A 15,468-nucleotide genomic window follows, 5' to 3' on the forward strand; every position below is an offset into this window, starting at 1 on the left:
CTTTGACTAAAACCTTCATCACTCTGGTTACAGGTAGGTTGCCGGGTTGGTCTGCCGTAGTTGAAACAAAATAAAATAAAAATAAAAATTCCTTCCAGTAGCACCTTAGAGACCAACTCAGTTTGTTATTGGTATGAGCTTTCATGTGCATGCACACTTCTTCATGCACACGAAAACTCATAACAAAAACAAACTTAGTCGGTCTCTAAGGTGCTACTGGAAGGGATTTATTTTATTTTATTATTTTGTTTCTTCACCAATCTGGTTTGTGTTGCAAACTACAACTCAGCCTCTGTTCCTTTGCTGGCAGGTAAACATGGAGACCGCCCGCTTCTTCAAGTCGGACTTTGAGGAGAACGGCTCCATGGAGAACGTCTGCCTCTTTCTGAACCTTGCCAATGACCCCACGTGAGTTTTTTGTAAACTGCTTTGGGGTTTTCTTACAATCAAGCCTTGTATAAACTTAATTAAATAAATACACGAATCAGAACAACCTGGCAGCACCCCTGATTAAATCACTGTCCATCCTGGGGGTTTCTGTGAGTTCAATGGAAGACGACCCACCCAGCAGCAGTAGGAATGAAGGAGCCTCTTCCCAGAGTGCAGGTGTGCTTCTCCCACCTGCAAGCAGCACCTGTGCATCAGCTGATACCACTTCTCCACCCATCCATGCAACAGCGCACAGGGACCTCGTGGGCTTTTGTGACACGGGATATGTCAGGCAAGGAGTAATTTTTGCATGCAAAAACCCACACCTTATTGTAATGGTGTGTGCAGATAATGGCTACAGAGCCCTGCAATGAAGACCCTTCTAGTGTCCCTATTTTCCAGGAACAGTCAGATTTACAGAAGCTGTCCTGGTTTCTGATCTGATCCCAAAATGTCCCGCTTTCCCTTAGGGTGGCCCTATTTTCATTGGATAAATGTAGGAGGGTGTGGAATAGAACATCCTTATTTTCATTGGAGAAAGGTAGGAGGGTATGTTGGGATACTGCCAGGGAGACAAAGTCCATCATGGCCCCACGTCGCCTCCGGACGTCCATCGATCTCCCGTAGACATGCAGTATCAGCAATTAGCGACATGAGCTCCAGAAATAGCTTCCCACATTCTGGAACTGATGCACGCTCTTATCAGCAGATAATGCACAGCGTAAGATGCACGCAGGAGAGCATTTTTCATAAGTTTATTCTGCGTTAGTCAGAACAGAGAAAAACATGACTGCCTTCTTCAGTGTTGAGGCACCGAGAGAGAAAACGAAAGCAATAGAAAACATAAACATCCTGTGAACAGGAAATGCGCAGACTGTGACTCACAAAGCCTGCTCCCTTTTAAGGTGGAACGGAAATATCCTAACAGGGTATGGAATAGAACATCTTTATTTTCATTGGAGAAGTGTTGGAGGGTGTGGAATAGAACATCTTTATTTTCATTGGAGAAATGTTGGAGGGTATGGAATAGAACATCTTTATTTTCATTGGATAAATGTTTGGATAGCCATATTTTCTTTTTCTTTTATTCCCTTTTTTTAAAAACAACAACTTTATTCCAAAACCAAAAAAGAGTTACAAACATCAAATTCAAAATCCATGTTCATTTTGTAACATAAGCCTATTACATAGCTGACTAGATTAAAATATGCCTAATTGCTATAGGCTTACCTTTGCTATATATAAATGCAATGCAATTAGAAATATTATATTAGAAATTTTTATAAATTCCCCTATACCCCCCACTCCCCTTCACCCATGTGTGACCTCAATATTATTTTCTTTTACTTCTTCCATCTTGTTGTGTTGCTGTAGTTTAATAATTATTCAGTCGATCCTTTTATTATTTCCTTGCTTACCCTTGCACATTTTACACATTATCTATTAATATTCCAGTTCCGGAACCATATTTTTTCATGTATTCCTTCATCGGATAAATGTAGGAGGGTATGGAATAAAGGTAAAGGGACCCTTGACCATTAGGTCCAGTCATGACTGACTCTGGGGTTGCGGCGCTCATCTCACTTTACTGGCCGAGGGAGCTGGCGTACAGCTTCCGGGTCACGCGGCCAGCATGACTAAGCCGCTTCTGGTGAACCAGAGGAGCGCACGGAAATGCCATTTACCCTCCCGCCAGAGTGTTACCTATTTATCTACGTGCTTTCGAACTGCTAGGTGGGCAGGAGCAGGGACCAAGCAACGGGAGCTCATCCCGCCGAGGGGCTTCGAACCACCAACTTTCTGATCAGCAAGTCCTAGGCTCTGTGGTTTAACCCACAGCACCACCCGCGTCCCTTCAGGGTATGGAATAGGACACCCTTATTTTCATTGGAGAAATGTTGTGATGTCCTATTTTCATCAGAGAACTGTTGGGGGGTATGTAGTAAAGAGAAGACTTGGGCAAGACTGGATGCTCGGCTTGCAAGGCTCCGCACTCCAGACCCCCGTGCTGACACCTCCCTCCTTCCCACAGGATTGAGCGCATCATCACCCCACGCCTGGCCCTGACCACAGCCGAGTTCCTTGCCTATCAATGCGAGAAGCACGTCCTCGTGATCTTGACGGACATGAGCTCCTACGCTGAGGCGCTGCGCGAGGTCAGAGGGGCACCCCGCGGCTCAGGGTGTGGGCCGGGGCACCTAACATGGCAGGGAATGGACCCCCTCTCTGTGCCCCATAATTCACCCCTTTTCCCCCACCAGGTCTCGGCTGCCAGGGAGGAAGTCCCCGGGCGCAGAGGCTTCCCAGGATACATGTATACTGACCTGGCGACCATCTACGAGAGAGCCGGGCGCGTGGAGGGCAGGAACGGCTCCATCACTCAGATCCCCATCCTGACCATGCCCAACGATGGTGAGCGGGGAGGGGGCGCTGGGAAAAGGCTCAGGGAAAGCCTGGGAAGGTAACTTCTATGGGGAAAGTGGTTTGGGGAAAATGTCCGGCAGCAACAGCAGCTGGGAGTGAGGAGTGGCTGACAAGGGGGAATGGAGGAAGGCAAATTTTACTGGGAGTCTATACCCCCCCCAAAAAAAAGCACTCACACACTGTGGGAATGTTCAAGGAGGTAGGAGAGGATATATTGCTTAATTATATCCTTCCCAACTTGTGTTAACAAGTTCTACAATTTAGCAGAGTAACACCCCCCTTTTTAAACTTGTACAGAGGATAACGTCTTTGCCAGGCTTGTGTAAGCCTCTAAAATAAGTTTCCATGGTAATTCCCCTTTATTCCCTCATAAAAAGATAGACACGACACAGTCTTGTATAAAAGTATATGAAATAGTTTACTCACATTCTGTTCACAAATGGATCCCAGAAGGCAGACTTAAGTTATAATATTAATAATAATAATTTATTATTTATTCCCCAGCCATCCTGGGCGGCCTCCAACAAAGTATAAAAATACAGTGGTCTGTTAAACATTAAAAGCTTCCCTAAACAGGGCTGCCTTCAGATGTCTTCTAAAAGTCTGGTAGTTGTTCTTCTCTTTGACATCTGGTGGGAGGGCGTTCCACAAGGCGGGTGCCACTACTAAGGAGGCCCTCTGCCTGGTTCCCTGTAACTTGACTTCTTGCAGTGAGGGAACAGCCAGAAGGCCCTCGGCGCTGGACCTCAGTGTCCGGGCAGAACAATGGGGGTTACAAAATATATACACCTTGAATCTATCCCATAATGAGATAGTCCCTTTGTCCTCTCTTGGCTGGAAGCCAAGAGAGCATCTCAGGCTAAGGAGATGTTGCTTCTTCAAGGAATGAAATTAGAAAGAGATATGGCTGCCTCCACTGAGGTATTTTGTTACCTGCACAGGTAAGGTCATGCCCACCTCTGCAGAGGAAGTCTGTCCCAGCCCAGGAGGAAACAGGAAGTTCTGACTGGCTGGTCCAGACACCTCCTTTTTATGTCCATGCTAGGAATGTTGTATTTGACTGCTCTGTGTTTCACATCCCACATACACTCCAACTTGAGATCAGTTGATCTGCAAGATTGCCCAATCCCATATATGCCCACTGGTCTGCTTCGATCGGCAGAACTGGAAATGTTACAGGTGCCACGTAACACCTGCTCCACGTTGGTAAGAAATCAACCTTTTAGTGTGGCAGCACCTGCACTTTGGAACTCCCTGCTGATTGACATCAGGCAGATGCCTTTGCTGTACTCTTTTTGGCACCCACTAAAAGCTTTTCTGATGCTTTTGAATTCTGGTGCTGGAGGAGACTCTTGAGAGTCCCATGGACTGCAAGAAGATCAAACCTCTCCATTCTGAAGGAAATCAGCCCTGAGTGCTCACTGGAAGGACAGATCCTGAAGCTGAGGCTCCAATACTTTGGCCACCTCATGAGAAGAGAAAACTCCTTGGACAAGACCCTGATGTTGGGAAAGATGGAGGGCACAAGGAGAAGGGGACGGCAGAGGACAAGATGGTGGAACAGTGATCTCGAAGCTACAAACATGAGTTTGACCAAACTGTGGGAGGCAGGGGAAGAGAGGAGTGCCTGGTGTGCTTTGGTCCAGGGGGTCACGACTAAACAACTAAACAACAACAACAACAACAAAAATCTTTTTTGGGGGGTTAGATGTTTAGAAAGCTGGTACAAATTTAAATCCGTTTTTAGCCTATTGTTGTTTAAACCTTTAGAAAGTTTTCTGTGAGCTTCGCTCAGGAGGTGCATCTCTGCATCAAAAGTCGACGCTGATTCTCGATGGTCTTCCGCATTGCTTCCTGTATTCCTTGCATGGAATTTTATTGCATTGCAACCTGAAGTCTGTGGGATGCAAATTGCAATGGGATGAAATGTGATGTAAAGGACACAAGAAGCAGCAGAAACAGGATTAAAACCTTGCAGCGCAGTTGATTAGAGTTGCCACTGCAGGGTGAAAAAATCATTTGGTCGTTTGCTGAGACCCTCAGTGTTTTTCAAGTGGTCCAGTGGGTTGGACTGTGGAGTCCAATCACGGACTCCAGTGGGTTGGTCTGTGGAGCATTGCTTGAAAGCCTCCTGCAACAAACTTCCCAGTTCAAGGCACTGCTGGCTGAGAAACCACAGCCTCGCCAAACACTGCATCTCTCTCAGCCCATTCAAGTTTAGACCACCTTCCTGCCGCAGCTCAGCGGCTGCCTTAGCTTTTTAAAGGAAAGGGAGCTGCTTCTGTTTGAGCAGGGATCAAGAGAAGCAAGCGATAAAAAGCAAATTCTAGTTCCTCATACGGTCTTCCGCACGTTCTCTCGGTTCCTTTGGTGAAATCAGTCATCATCGGGGCTGAAACGTACCTTAGGATGAAATCTGTAGGTATTTATTTCTGCAGGGGAAGAAGTGAGACAGGGAGGGGCATTTGAAATAATGGGGAAGATGTTAGAGGATAAGATAGAGATGAGTGTTTCTAAAAGTCATACACACCCTTGTAAAATATAGCGGGGAGGGAGGTGTTTCTGAATGTTGGGGATGATGTTAAGAGTCTTAAGATATGAGGTAAGTATTTGCAAACAGAGGTAAGTTAAGGCTCAGGTGTCCTTGAGGAATACAGAGCTCTCCTTGGACCTGTCAGTGGTGGGGAAGTTTCCTAATTCAGGTGGATGTGCAAGATGGGGAATTATTTTGGGGGCACTGGGAAGGGGGGAATGGCATACAGAGCTTCCAGGTGTCTTTTTTATTGTGCATTCATGGTGGTTTCATAAAAGCATAGAATTGGGAGGGGTTCCCCAGGGGTCATCTAGTCCAACCCCCTGCAATGCAGGAATCCCATACCAAGATCCCATACCTTTTTCTACCACAAATGCCACGTTTCTTAGTTCTGCTTTGGTTGTGCCAGAACGCACAAGTAAAACAGTCAGAGCCATTTGAAACTGGAACAGATGCACTCGTTGTGGGAATGTTCAGGGATGCAGGAGAGGATATATTGTTCGATTATAGCCTTTCCAACTTGTGTTAACAAGTTCACAATTTAGCAGAGTAACATTCCTCTTTTTAAGCTCACAGCAGATGCATTTGCTCAGGCTCGCTAAAGCCTCTATAATAACTGTTCTGGTATTTCCTCCTTATTCCCTCATAAAAGATAAGACACGACACAGTCTTCTATAAAAGTATAAAAAGAGTTTACTCACTCATATTCTGTTCACAATTGGATTCCAGAAGGCAGACTTAGCTTACTTGCCGTGAGTCTCTTCGTCTAGCGGTTTTTTCGTCTTGCGAAGCAACCCTATTAGCAGCTTAACGGATTAGTGCTATTAGCGGTTTAGCGGCTATTAAAGGCTTAGCGGATAAGCGGCTAAAAGGCTATTAGCGGCTTAGCGGTTTAGAAAAAGGGGGGGGGGATGGAAAAAAATCGGAACACTCGCAAGACGTTTTCATCTTGCGAAGCAAGCCCACAGGGAAATTCGTCTTGCGAAGCAGCTCAAAAACGGAAAACCCTTTCGTCTAGCGGGTTTTCCGTCTTGCGAGGCATTTGTCTTGCGGGGCACCACTGTATATGTTGCATCAGTTGCACCTGCAAAAAAACAGCACCACACCTGCCTGGAGAGGCCCCTAGTGAGAAACCACATTATCCCAGGGAACGGAGAAGTCACTTGCAATGTTAGCAGGGCCAGCAGCTAATCTACCTGCTTCCCCCCCTTACAGATATCACTCACCCCATTCCTGACTTGACCGGATTCATCACCGAAGGGCAAATTTATGTGGACAGGCAGCTCCACAACAGACAGGTAGGTTTACCTGTGGCTTCCCTTTCCCCTTTGATCCTTACCTCTGCCCGTGGTTCTATCCTTGCAAAGGAAAAGGAAGTGGACATATTGGGGATGCTTCCTCCACTGAGTAGACTGCTGTAGAAAGGACACATCCTTGGAAAGAGGTTGACATTGTTGATGCTCATGCCATATGATGGTAACAAAAATTTGTGGAAGGGAAAGGCTTGTGGGAGATGGCTTGAAGGTGCAGACCCAGAATATGCCCCTAATCCTTCTGAGTTATAGAGTCTGTTCAAGTAAGGATAAGGGTCTCTGTGCTCTTGACTAGTCTAGGGGTGAGACCGTAACTGGGCTGTTGTGGGCGCTTGAGCTTTTCAAACTTTGGTCTGGACTACTTCTTGCTGACGTGGGTAGCACTGTGGGTTAAACCACAGAGCCAAGAACTTGCCGATCAGAAGGTCGGTAGTTCGAATCCCCGTGACGGGGTGAGCTCCTGTTGCTCGGTCCCTGCTCCTGCCAACCTAGCAGTTCGAAAGCACGTCAAAGTGCGAGTAGATAAACAGGTACCACTCTGGCGGGAAGGTAAACGGCATTTCCGTGCACTGCTCTGGTTTGCCAGAAGCGGCTTAGTCATGCTGGCCACATGACCCAGAAACTGTACGCCGGCTCCCTCGGCCAGTAAAGCGAGATGAGCGCCGCAACCCCAGAGTCGGTCACGACTGGACCTAACGGTCAGGGGTCCCTTTACCTTTACCTTTACTTCTTGCTGAGGGGCTCGGTGTGGTAGAAGACTGGATAGGTGAGTGGGCAATGTAACCTGGCCTCTCAATCCTGTAAGCCTTCAGGCAATCTTCAAGGATGGGCTGTCAGATTGGGTAGACAATAGGAGGATACAAAGGCTTTTCAGCACTACAAATTTTTCTCAAGCCCTCCAAGTCTTTTTCCTATGTGGATAAATGTGGCTATAAAGTAAGTCCTTTCCTTTGAAGTGAGCATATTAAACATGGGGCATTGCTTCCCCTGCTAAGGAGTTAATAATAATAATAATAATAATAATAGTTTATTATTTATACCCCAGCCACTCTAGAAAACTCCCTGCGAGTTTCTGGGAACTGCTCTGAGGCCTCCAGGTATAGGGTGGTATAAATTTTCAGTTGATAATAATAATAATAATAATAATAATAATAATAATAATAATAATAATAATAATAATGTCTTCCTAAAGAACTTTTCTCCTGCTGTTTCAGCTAAGGGCTCTTCCACACCTTGGCTTAATGTGGATTTGAGACCCTTTGTGGATTTTGAACCCTCAGCCCATGCGTTGTTCACCTCCTGCTTTCCCACGCTGTCTCCTCCCTGAACCCAGAGATCCCCTGTCCTCTTAAATTCTGTTTCTTAAAAAAAACCAGTTCATTTTTAGTTTTCCATTTTACAACAAATACATGGTTACTGAAATCATCTCACTATCCACGACTTCCCTTCCCCACCTTCTGTGTTTCGTTAACATTTCCCCTGTTCCACTGCATATGCAAAATGCTCCTTTTATTTTCACCTCGTTTCATTTTATTAAACTTTCTCTACTCTGGTTATTCTAGTCCTGCTAGCGTTTTATGATGTTTACAGGAATTCTTCATGTATTCCACTTCCCCCATTCTTTCTTTAAAATCTCCTTCTCTTGGTCTCGAACTCTGCTTGTTAACACAGCCAGCTCAACATATTCCCACAATTTCATCAGCCTTTCCTCTTTTGTCAGTATTACTGCTTCCTTCCATAAATTCCGAACAGGAGAGTTACATTGATTGTCAGCAAGATTCCCTGCGAGCCAGTGGTGGTACAGTGAGGTTTTGCCCCCTCCCCTAACAAAAACCCTAGCTAAGCCCATGGTGTCAGACTAGGATCTGGGTTCAAATCCACACTCAGCCAGGAAATGTCACCGGGTGTGACTTCGGGCTGGTTGCTGCCCCTCAGCCTAACCTACCTCACAGGAACAAAATAAAAAGCACCTTAGAGACCAACTAAGTTTGTTCTTGGTATGAGCTTTCATGTGCATGCACACTTCTTCAGATACACTGAAACAGAAGTCACGGGACCCTTCTATATAGTGAGAGGGTGGGGAGAGGTATTACTCAGAAGGGTGGTGGGAATGGGTGATTGGCTGATAGGTGTGGTAAACCTGTTGACGACTGTTAACGACTGCAATTGGTCTTACAGGAAAAAGCAAGGGGTGAGATGGCTAAAAATAGCTTTATCGTGTATAATGAGATAAGAATCCAATGTCTCTATTCAGACCAGGTCTCTCCATGGTTTTAAGTTTGGTAAAGGTAAAGGGACCCCTGACCATTAGGTCCAGTCATGGCCGACTCTGGGGTTGCGGCGCTCATCTTGCTTTATTGGCCGAGGGAGCCGGCGTACGGCTTCCGGGTCATATGGCCAGCATGACTAAGCTGCTTCTGGCGAACCAGAGCAGCGCATGGAAACACCATTTACCTTTTCGCCAGAGCGGTACCTGTTTATCTACTTGCACTTTGACGTGCTTTCGAACTGCTAGGTTGGCAGGAGCAGGGACCGAGCAACGGGAGCTCACCCCGTCGCGGGGATTCGAACCGCCGACCTTCTGATCAGCAAGCCCTAGGCTCTGGGGTTTAACCCACATAAGTTGCAATTCAGCAACTTCTCTTTAAGTCTGTTTCTGAAATTCTTTTGTAATAAGACAGCTACTTTGAGATCCTGTATTGAATGTCCTGGGAAATTGAAGTGTTCTTCTACTGGTTGCTCTGATTCCTGATATTAGATTTATGTCCATTTATCCATTGGCATAGGGTTTGGCCTGTTTGTCCAATATAGAGAGCTGAAGGGCACTGTTGGCATTTGGTGGCATACACAATGTTAGAAGATGAGCAATTAAATAGCTCTGAGATGGTATGTTTGATGTGGTTGGGGCCAGTAATGGTGTTGTCCGGGTGTATGTGGCAGCAAAGTTGGCCTACCTCACCGGCCGCCTGAGTGTCTTCCTGGCTCAGTCGCCCCCGAACTCGTGGCGCAGAGCCACCCGCAGTAGAAGAGCCCGCTGTGGCGCTCCGACCGACAGGCAGGCTCTTCTGTGGACTCAACTCTCGTGCCCCGGACGCTTGGCCTGGCGCCCCTGAGACCATGGCGCCCGGGTGCCCCGCACCCCTAGCACCTATGGGTAAGACGGCCCTGGTGGGGATTAATCAGCAGGAGAACCACGTACACCAATTTGAACCCCTTGCAGCAAAGGTGGGGCATAAATGTAAATACATAGAGTATTTCCAGATTTAAGGAGGAGAATGTGTGGGGCAGCAGTAGCTGGAGAGATACGCCACACAGGCAAGGAGGAATTCAAGGAGGCACAGGGTGTCCTGGAATCTACCTTAAGCCGAGACACAGATGGGCCCGTAGGCTAAACATACACAGAGTGTATTTCCAAAAACTAGAGGTGCCCGTCTGCTTTCTCTTGCCACAGATCTACCCTCCCATAAATGTCCTCCCGTCCCTCTCCCGTCTGATGAAGTCGGCCATCGGGGAAGGCATGACCAGGAAGGACCACGGAGATGTCTCCAATCAGCTGGTGAGTGTTTGAGCCTCTGTGGAAAAGGGTCTTCCATTTCAGGAGCCTTTTGGACGCCTGCACTGCCAGGGTTTTGGGGTGGGTGACCTGTGGGATCCCAGCTCTACACTTCTATGATTCTATGCCTGTTGGAAAGCTACAAGCAGGATTCGAACACAAGACCACCTCTCCCCTCCTGTGGGTTTCCAGCAACTGAGATTCAGAAGCATTCCTGCCTCAAACGGCGGGGTGTGGAGAGCCCATAGCCATCGAGAGAACGGAGCAACAAATATTGTTGCACGCCACCCGAGGTTCCAGGCTCTTACCTGGAGTCCGTGTTTTCTTTCAGAAATGAGGCTGTTGTAAACAAAAATCTACCCTTTATGGGGTATCCAAGAGCCCACATAGAGTCCTTACGTAGGTTCTCCATCGTTCAGAGAAAATAACAGAGGCCAACCAGAGAATATTGAGAAGCAAAGCAGCTAGTAGGCCTGATCTTTATTGATCTGTTGCAACAGGGTGCTTCCCTCACCCACAGGAAAGGAGGAGGAACCCAGAACAAAGGTGTGCCTGCCCTTATATAGACATTTTAAATTGCCAGCCCTGGAGTCCAAGACCACCCCCAGAAACATCATACCTACATCACAGAAAGGGGCGGTCTACAACAGAAATCTGAGTGCGTTGTTTACCTCCTGTCTGGCAGGTTACCTGTTAATGCTCACTTGATTGGATACCCTGGGGAGTCTGGCCAGTCTTTTGTAATGATAAATACTTAGTTCCTGAGCCAGGTCACAGGCTCACCCTATTCATACACAGACATACACTTAAGACAGGATTTGTGAAGGAAAAGACAATGGGGAGGCTTTTCCATTTCCCTTTGACTTTTCAGAGAAAACATTTGGTCAGTTTGGGAGCCAAAATGGCTTCATGGCTCTTTTCCTGTTCTTCCTCAGAGCTGTGGGTTATATATTTATGTACGTGTTTGCTTGGTACATTTATGAACATTTATTATATATTTAAGACCTTAAAAGTCTAATCACAAGGCACAGCAGAGACTGTGGAGTCTTTTACATATATCCATATCCATATTTATGTATATATACAACCTGATGGAGGGGCTCACATTATTGACACCCCCGAATAGTCTTGCTTTTCCCATCGCTGCAGCCCAGGATTCAAAATAGGCTCCAAAACTTCTGAGTTTTTCCTCCAGCTTGCTGACTTTTATAGACAGGAACCTTTCTGCAGAAACCCAGTCCTAAACTATGTCTGAAACTCTGACCTAATCTAACTCTGAGCTGAAGGAAAAGTCTGTCTCCCTGGTGAGATTCCTAATGGCTGGTCGTTTTCCTTAATGGTCCACCCCAGGTGATCTCCTGAACACAGAAATCCAGACTTGCTTGATTTTAACATGCTAAATCCAGTGTCCAGCACCCAGACATTAGAAGGGCAGTCCAGGCACCCCAAAATCTTGTAGCAAACCCCACAAATAAGAACACTGTGGCTAAATGCACAAGATGCCTTGATGCAGAGGGTAGATTTCGTGCATCTACGATGCCCATGTTTTTAAAAAAACCAGACACCTTTATAGCTAAGACTTCAGAGCTTCTTTTTGAGGGTGGTTCTGGGGTTTTCCTGGCTGCCTCGGGGTCAGGGCGCTTGTCTCGGGCAGGACCCTGACTCATGCCCTCCCTGTGGTTTCCCGCTCAGTACGCCTGCTACGCCATCGGCAAGGACGTGCAAGCCATGAAGGCCGTGGTCGGGGAGGAAGCCCTGTCAGCTGACGACCTCCTCTTCTTGGAGTTTCTGCAGAAGTTCGAGAAGCAGTTCATTGCACAAGGTAGGCGGGGGACGTAGGTGGCCAGGAAGCGCTGACCTGGGAGGGACCTTTGTCCTCCTCGCTCGGCAGGGAGGTGGGAAGGAGCAGCGTGGCCTTAGAGCAGGGCGAGGGGAACTCATGACAAATGCGGCCCTCCAGCATCTCCAGTTGGCTCCAGGTCACACCCCTTCCCCCAGGATGAAGCCTGTGCTTTTCCTGCTTTGCATCTTCCTTATGCGTTTCTGCAGGGCTGGAATGTGCCTCTGGACTTGGTTAATGCCTCTTGCTTGTCTGGGTGGAGAAATAAGGTCTCTCTCTCTCTCTCTCTCTCTCTCTCTCTCTCTCTCTCTCTCTCTCACATGTGTGTGTGTGTTGGAATCTAGACACATATAAAAAACGTGAAAATGATTTTCTTAAAAAGCGTTTTGAAAAATATATTGAATTTGCCATTAGCTCACCATCGCCATCTAGTGTCACATTTGTAAAGGGAAAGGGAAAGGTATCCCTGACCGTTAGGTCCAGTCGCAAACGACTCTGGGGTTGCGGCGTTCATCTCGCTTTACTGGCCGAGGGAGCCGGCGTACAGCTTCTGGGTCATGTGGCCAGCATGACTAAGACGCTTCTGGCGAACCAGAGCAGCGCATGGAAACGCCGTTTACCTTCCCACCGGAGCGGTACCTATTTATCTACTTGCACTTTTATGTGCTTTCAAACTGCTAGGTGGGCAGGAGCAGGGACCGAGCAATGGGAGCTCACCCCATCGCGGGGATTCGAACCACCGACCTTCTTATCGGCAAGTCCTAGGCTCTGTGGTTTAACCCACAGCGCCACCCGCGTCCCTGTCACATTTGTATAACACACTTAAAACACGCTTAAAATGTTATACTTGCAGGTGTATAGCTGAGTCCCAGGTGTTTAAACTACCTTACTGTGCAAAAAGTAGCATGATTGATTCATTGATTGATTGATTCCCCAGCCACTCTGGGCGGCTTTGAACAGAACATTAAAAACAGAATAGAACTTAAACATTAAAAACTTCCCTAAACATCTGTTGCTCCTCCCACTTTTTCCTCTGGTCCCAACCACCACTGCTATGAGGCCCCTGGAAGGCTACCCAGAAGGAAATGTGGCTTATCTGGACCTTATGGGATGACCAAGAGGACAGGTCATAACCAGGCCACGTACATCCTGTACAGTAAATGCACCTGGAGCCCTTCTCTGCCTCACTCGGAGACAACGGCAAGGTCTTAAATGTGTAGTGTTGCCTCTAAACCATCACCTTTTTCTTTTCCTTCTTTTGAATGTGCAATATTAACTGTCTTGGACTGGCTGGATGCAGAGGAACAGTAGGAGGCCCCAGCTGGGGAACCCCGGATGAAGCCCCCCGAGGCATCCCATTGAGGCTCCCATCCTTTGTGTGTGGACGCAAATGCACATCGGTTTGCGTGCCAAACTGGGTCTTTGACCCAGGTGAAATAAAGCCTTGTTTCGCCCCTGCCCAAGGGAGGAAGGCTCAGAGTCCGGGGATTGGTGGTGGGACGATGATGAGTGGTCAGAGGGAGAAAATTGGGAAGAGGAGGTGTCAAAACCTGGAGAGATAACAGGGCTCTGTGAGCGGGGAGAGTCGGTGGCAGAGAGCAGTCCAGACTCAGAGGCAGAAGATGAAGCGGGAGACAAGGGAGACCAAGAGGCAGAGAGGAGTCTGGCTGAGGAAGAGTCACGGGTGTCTCCCCCTCCTGCGGAGACCAGCTCCCATCCCTGGTCTCCCAGGACCAGAAGAGGCATGAAAAGGGCGGAGGAGAGGTTTAGCTGCAGATAGGCATAGTCTCTGATTGTCTGGGGAAAACCCTGGAGAGGAGGGGACTTAGATGACTGTGGAGAGTCAGGGACCTTTAGTCTCATGGGGGCAAGATCTGCCGGAGATGAGGTGCTGTGCTCATTAGGCCTGACTCTCCTGTGCTTTTGCTCATCAAGAGTTAATTCCAGCTTGCTTGCTGGCGATTTACCGCTGGCTCGCTCCTGTCCTTAGCCCACCGATGATGTTGGTTTTTTCCCAGGCGCCTACGAAAACAGGACCGTATTTGAGTCGCTCGACATCGGCTGGCAGCTGCTGCGGATCTTCCCCAAAGAGCTGCTGAAACGGATTCCGGAGAATATCCTGGCAGAGTACTACCCCCGGGAGGCCAGAGGGGCCGATGGGTCCTCCAACACGGCCCTCTGAGCCTCAGGGCTTGTCCACGGTGGGACGCAACCCACTTAACTGACTTGGCGGCGGGTGGGGTGGCTGGTCCAAGGCTGTGGGGGCATTCACACATCACCTCCAGAAAGGGCACTATGAGCCTGGATGTATGCACACCCTTTTATTGCTGTGAAATAATCAGTTGTCATTGCTGTCCTGATTCAAAATAAAAGTGTCTACCCAAATCTTGATTTTTTTATTTTTAGAAGACTTTCTCAGGATGCTTCCTCTCTGCCTCCCCCGTTTCCCTACAACGTACCACTAAAATCAAAACTGTAGTGCGGTGTAGTGGTTAGAGCATCAGACTAGGACCTGGGAGAGACAAGGGTTCGAATCTGCACTCAGCCGGGAGCCCCTCTGGGAGTGACCTGGGGCCAGCCACTCACTCTCAGCCCAATCTACCTCACAGGGTTGTTGTGAGGACAGGACAAGGAGAGAACTGCATTTCCACCTTCAGCTTCTTGGGAGAATGGTGGGCGATAAATGTAATAAAATGAGAGAGAGGGAGAGGGGGCAAAATCTCAGAAATCCTTAAGGCTGACCTCTTAGGGGAAGTCTAAAGAGGAAATGGCGTCTCCCTGGAGGAAATGAGACTTTGCAGGGAGATAACGGGGAGGCGTTGGGGGGCGGGTGTGCCCATGACAGAAGTCATAAAGAAAGGCACCCAGTTCCTGGTTTTCCTGAAACACCCAAGTTGCAACTCTGAGGCAGAAGCCATTGGCAAACGCTGCTGGATAGCAGGGCCAGACTCTTAATATTAGGGACTCCTAATATCCACAATATCCTCCTAATATTCGTGACCCCCTTGGCCAGAGCATGCCAGGCCCTCCTGTCTTCCACTGCCTCCCACAGTTTGGTCAAACTCATGCTGGTAGTTTCGAGAACACCATCCAACCATCTCATCCTCTGTCGTCCCCTTCTCCTTGTGCCCTCCATGTTTCCCAACATCAGGATCTTTTCCAGGGAGTCTTCTCTTCTCATGAGGTGGCCAAAGTCTTGGAGCCTCAGCTTCAGGATCTGTCCTTCCAGTGAGCACTCAGGGCTGATTTCCTTCAGAATGGAGAGGTTTGATCTTCTTGCAGTCCATGGGACTCTCAAGAGTCTCCTCCAGCACCATAATTCAAAAGCATCAATTCTTCGGCAATCAGCCTTCTTTATGGTCCAGCTCTCACTTCC

At 47.9% G+C, this 15,468-nt stretch overlaps 1 protein-coding gene across 1 annotated transcript in view; it reads left to right on the forward strand.

Moving 5' to 3' along the window:
- The window catches only part of ATP6V1B1 (ATPase H+ transporting V1 subunit B1), a 75,907-nt gene extending 61,430 nt beyond the window's left edge, over window positions 1-14,477 (forward strand). The window contains exons 8-14 of the mRNA XM_081207147.1: window positions 311-408; window positions 2,462-2,585; window positions 2,691-2,841; window positions 6,602-6,684; window positions 10,151-10,255; window positions 11,945-12,074; window positions 14,111-14,477. Of these exons, the coding sequence (XP_081063273.1) occupies window positions 311-408; window positions 2,462-2,585; window positions 2,691-2,841; window positions 6,602-6,684; window positions 10,151-10,255; window positions 11,945-12,074; window positions 14,111-14,274 (855 nt within the window). The 3' untranslated portion in view covers window positions 14,275-14,477. The remainder of the gene's footprint in view (window positions 1-310; window positions 409-2,461; window positions 2,586-2,690; window positions 2,842-6,601; window positions 6,685-10,150; window positions 10,256-11,944; window positions 12,075-14,110) is intronic.
- Window positions 14,478-15,468: the final 991 nt, after the last annotated feature.

This window comes from Podarcis bocagei (genome assembly GCF_964188305.1).
Source record: "Podarcis bocagei genome assembly, chromosome: 9".
NCBI lineage: Eukaryota > Metazoa > Chordata > Lepidosauria > Squamata > Lacertidae > Podarcis > Podarcis bocagei.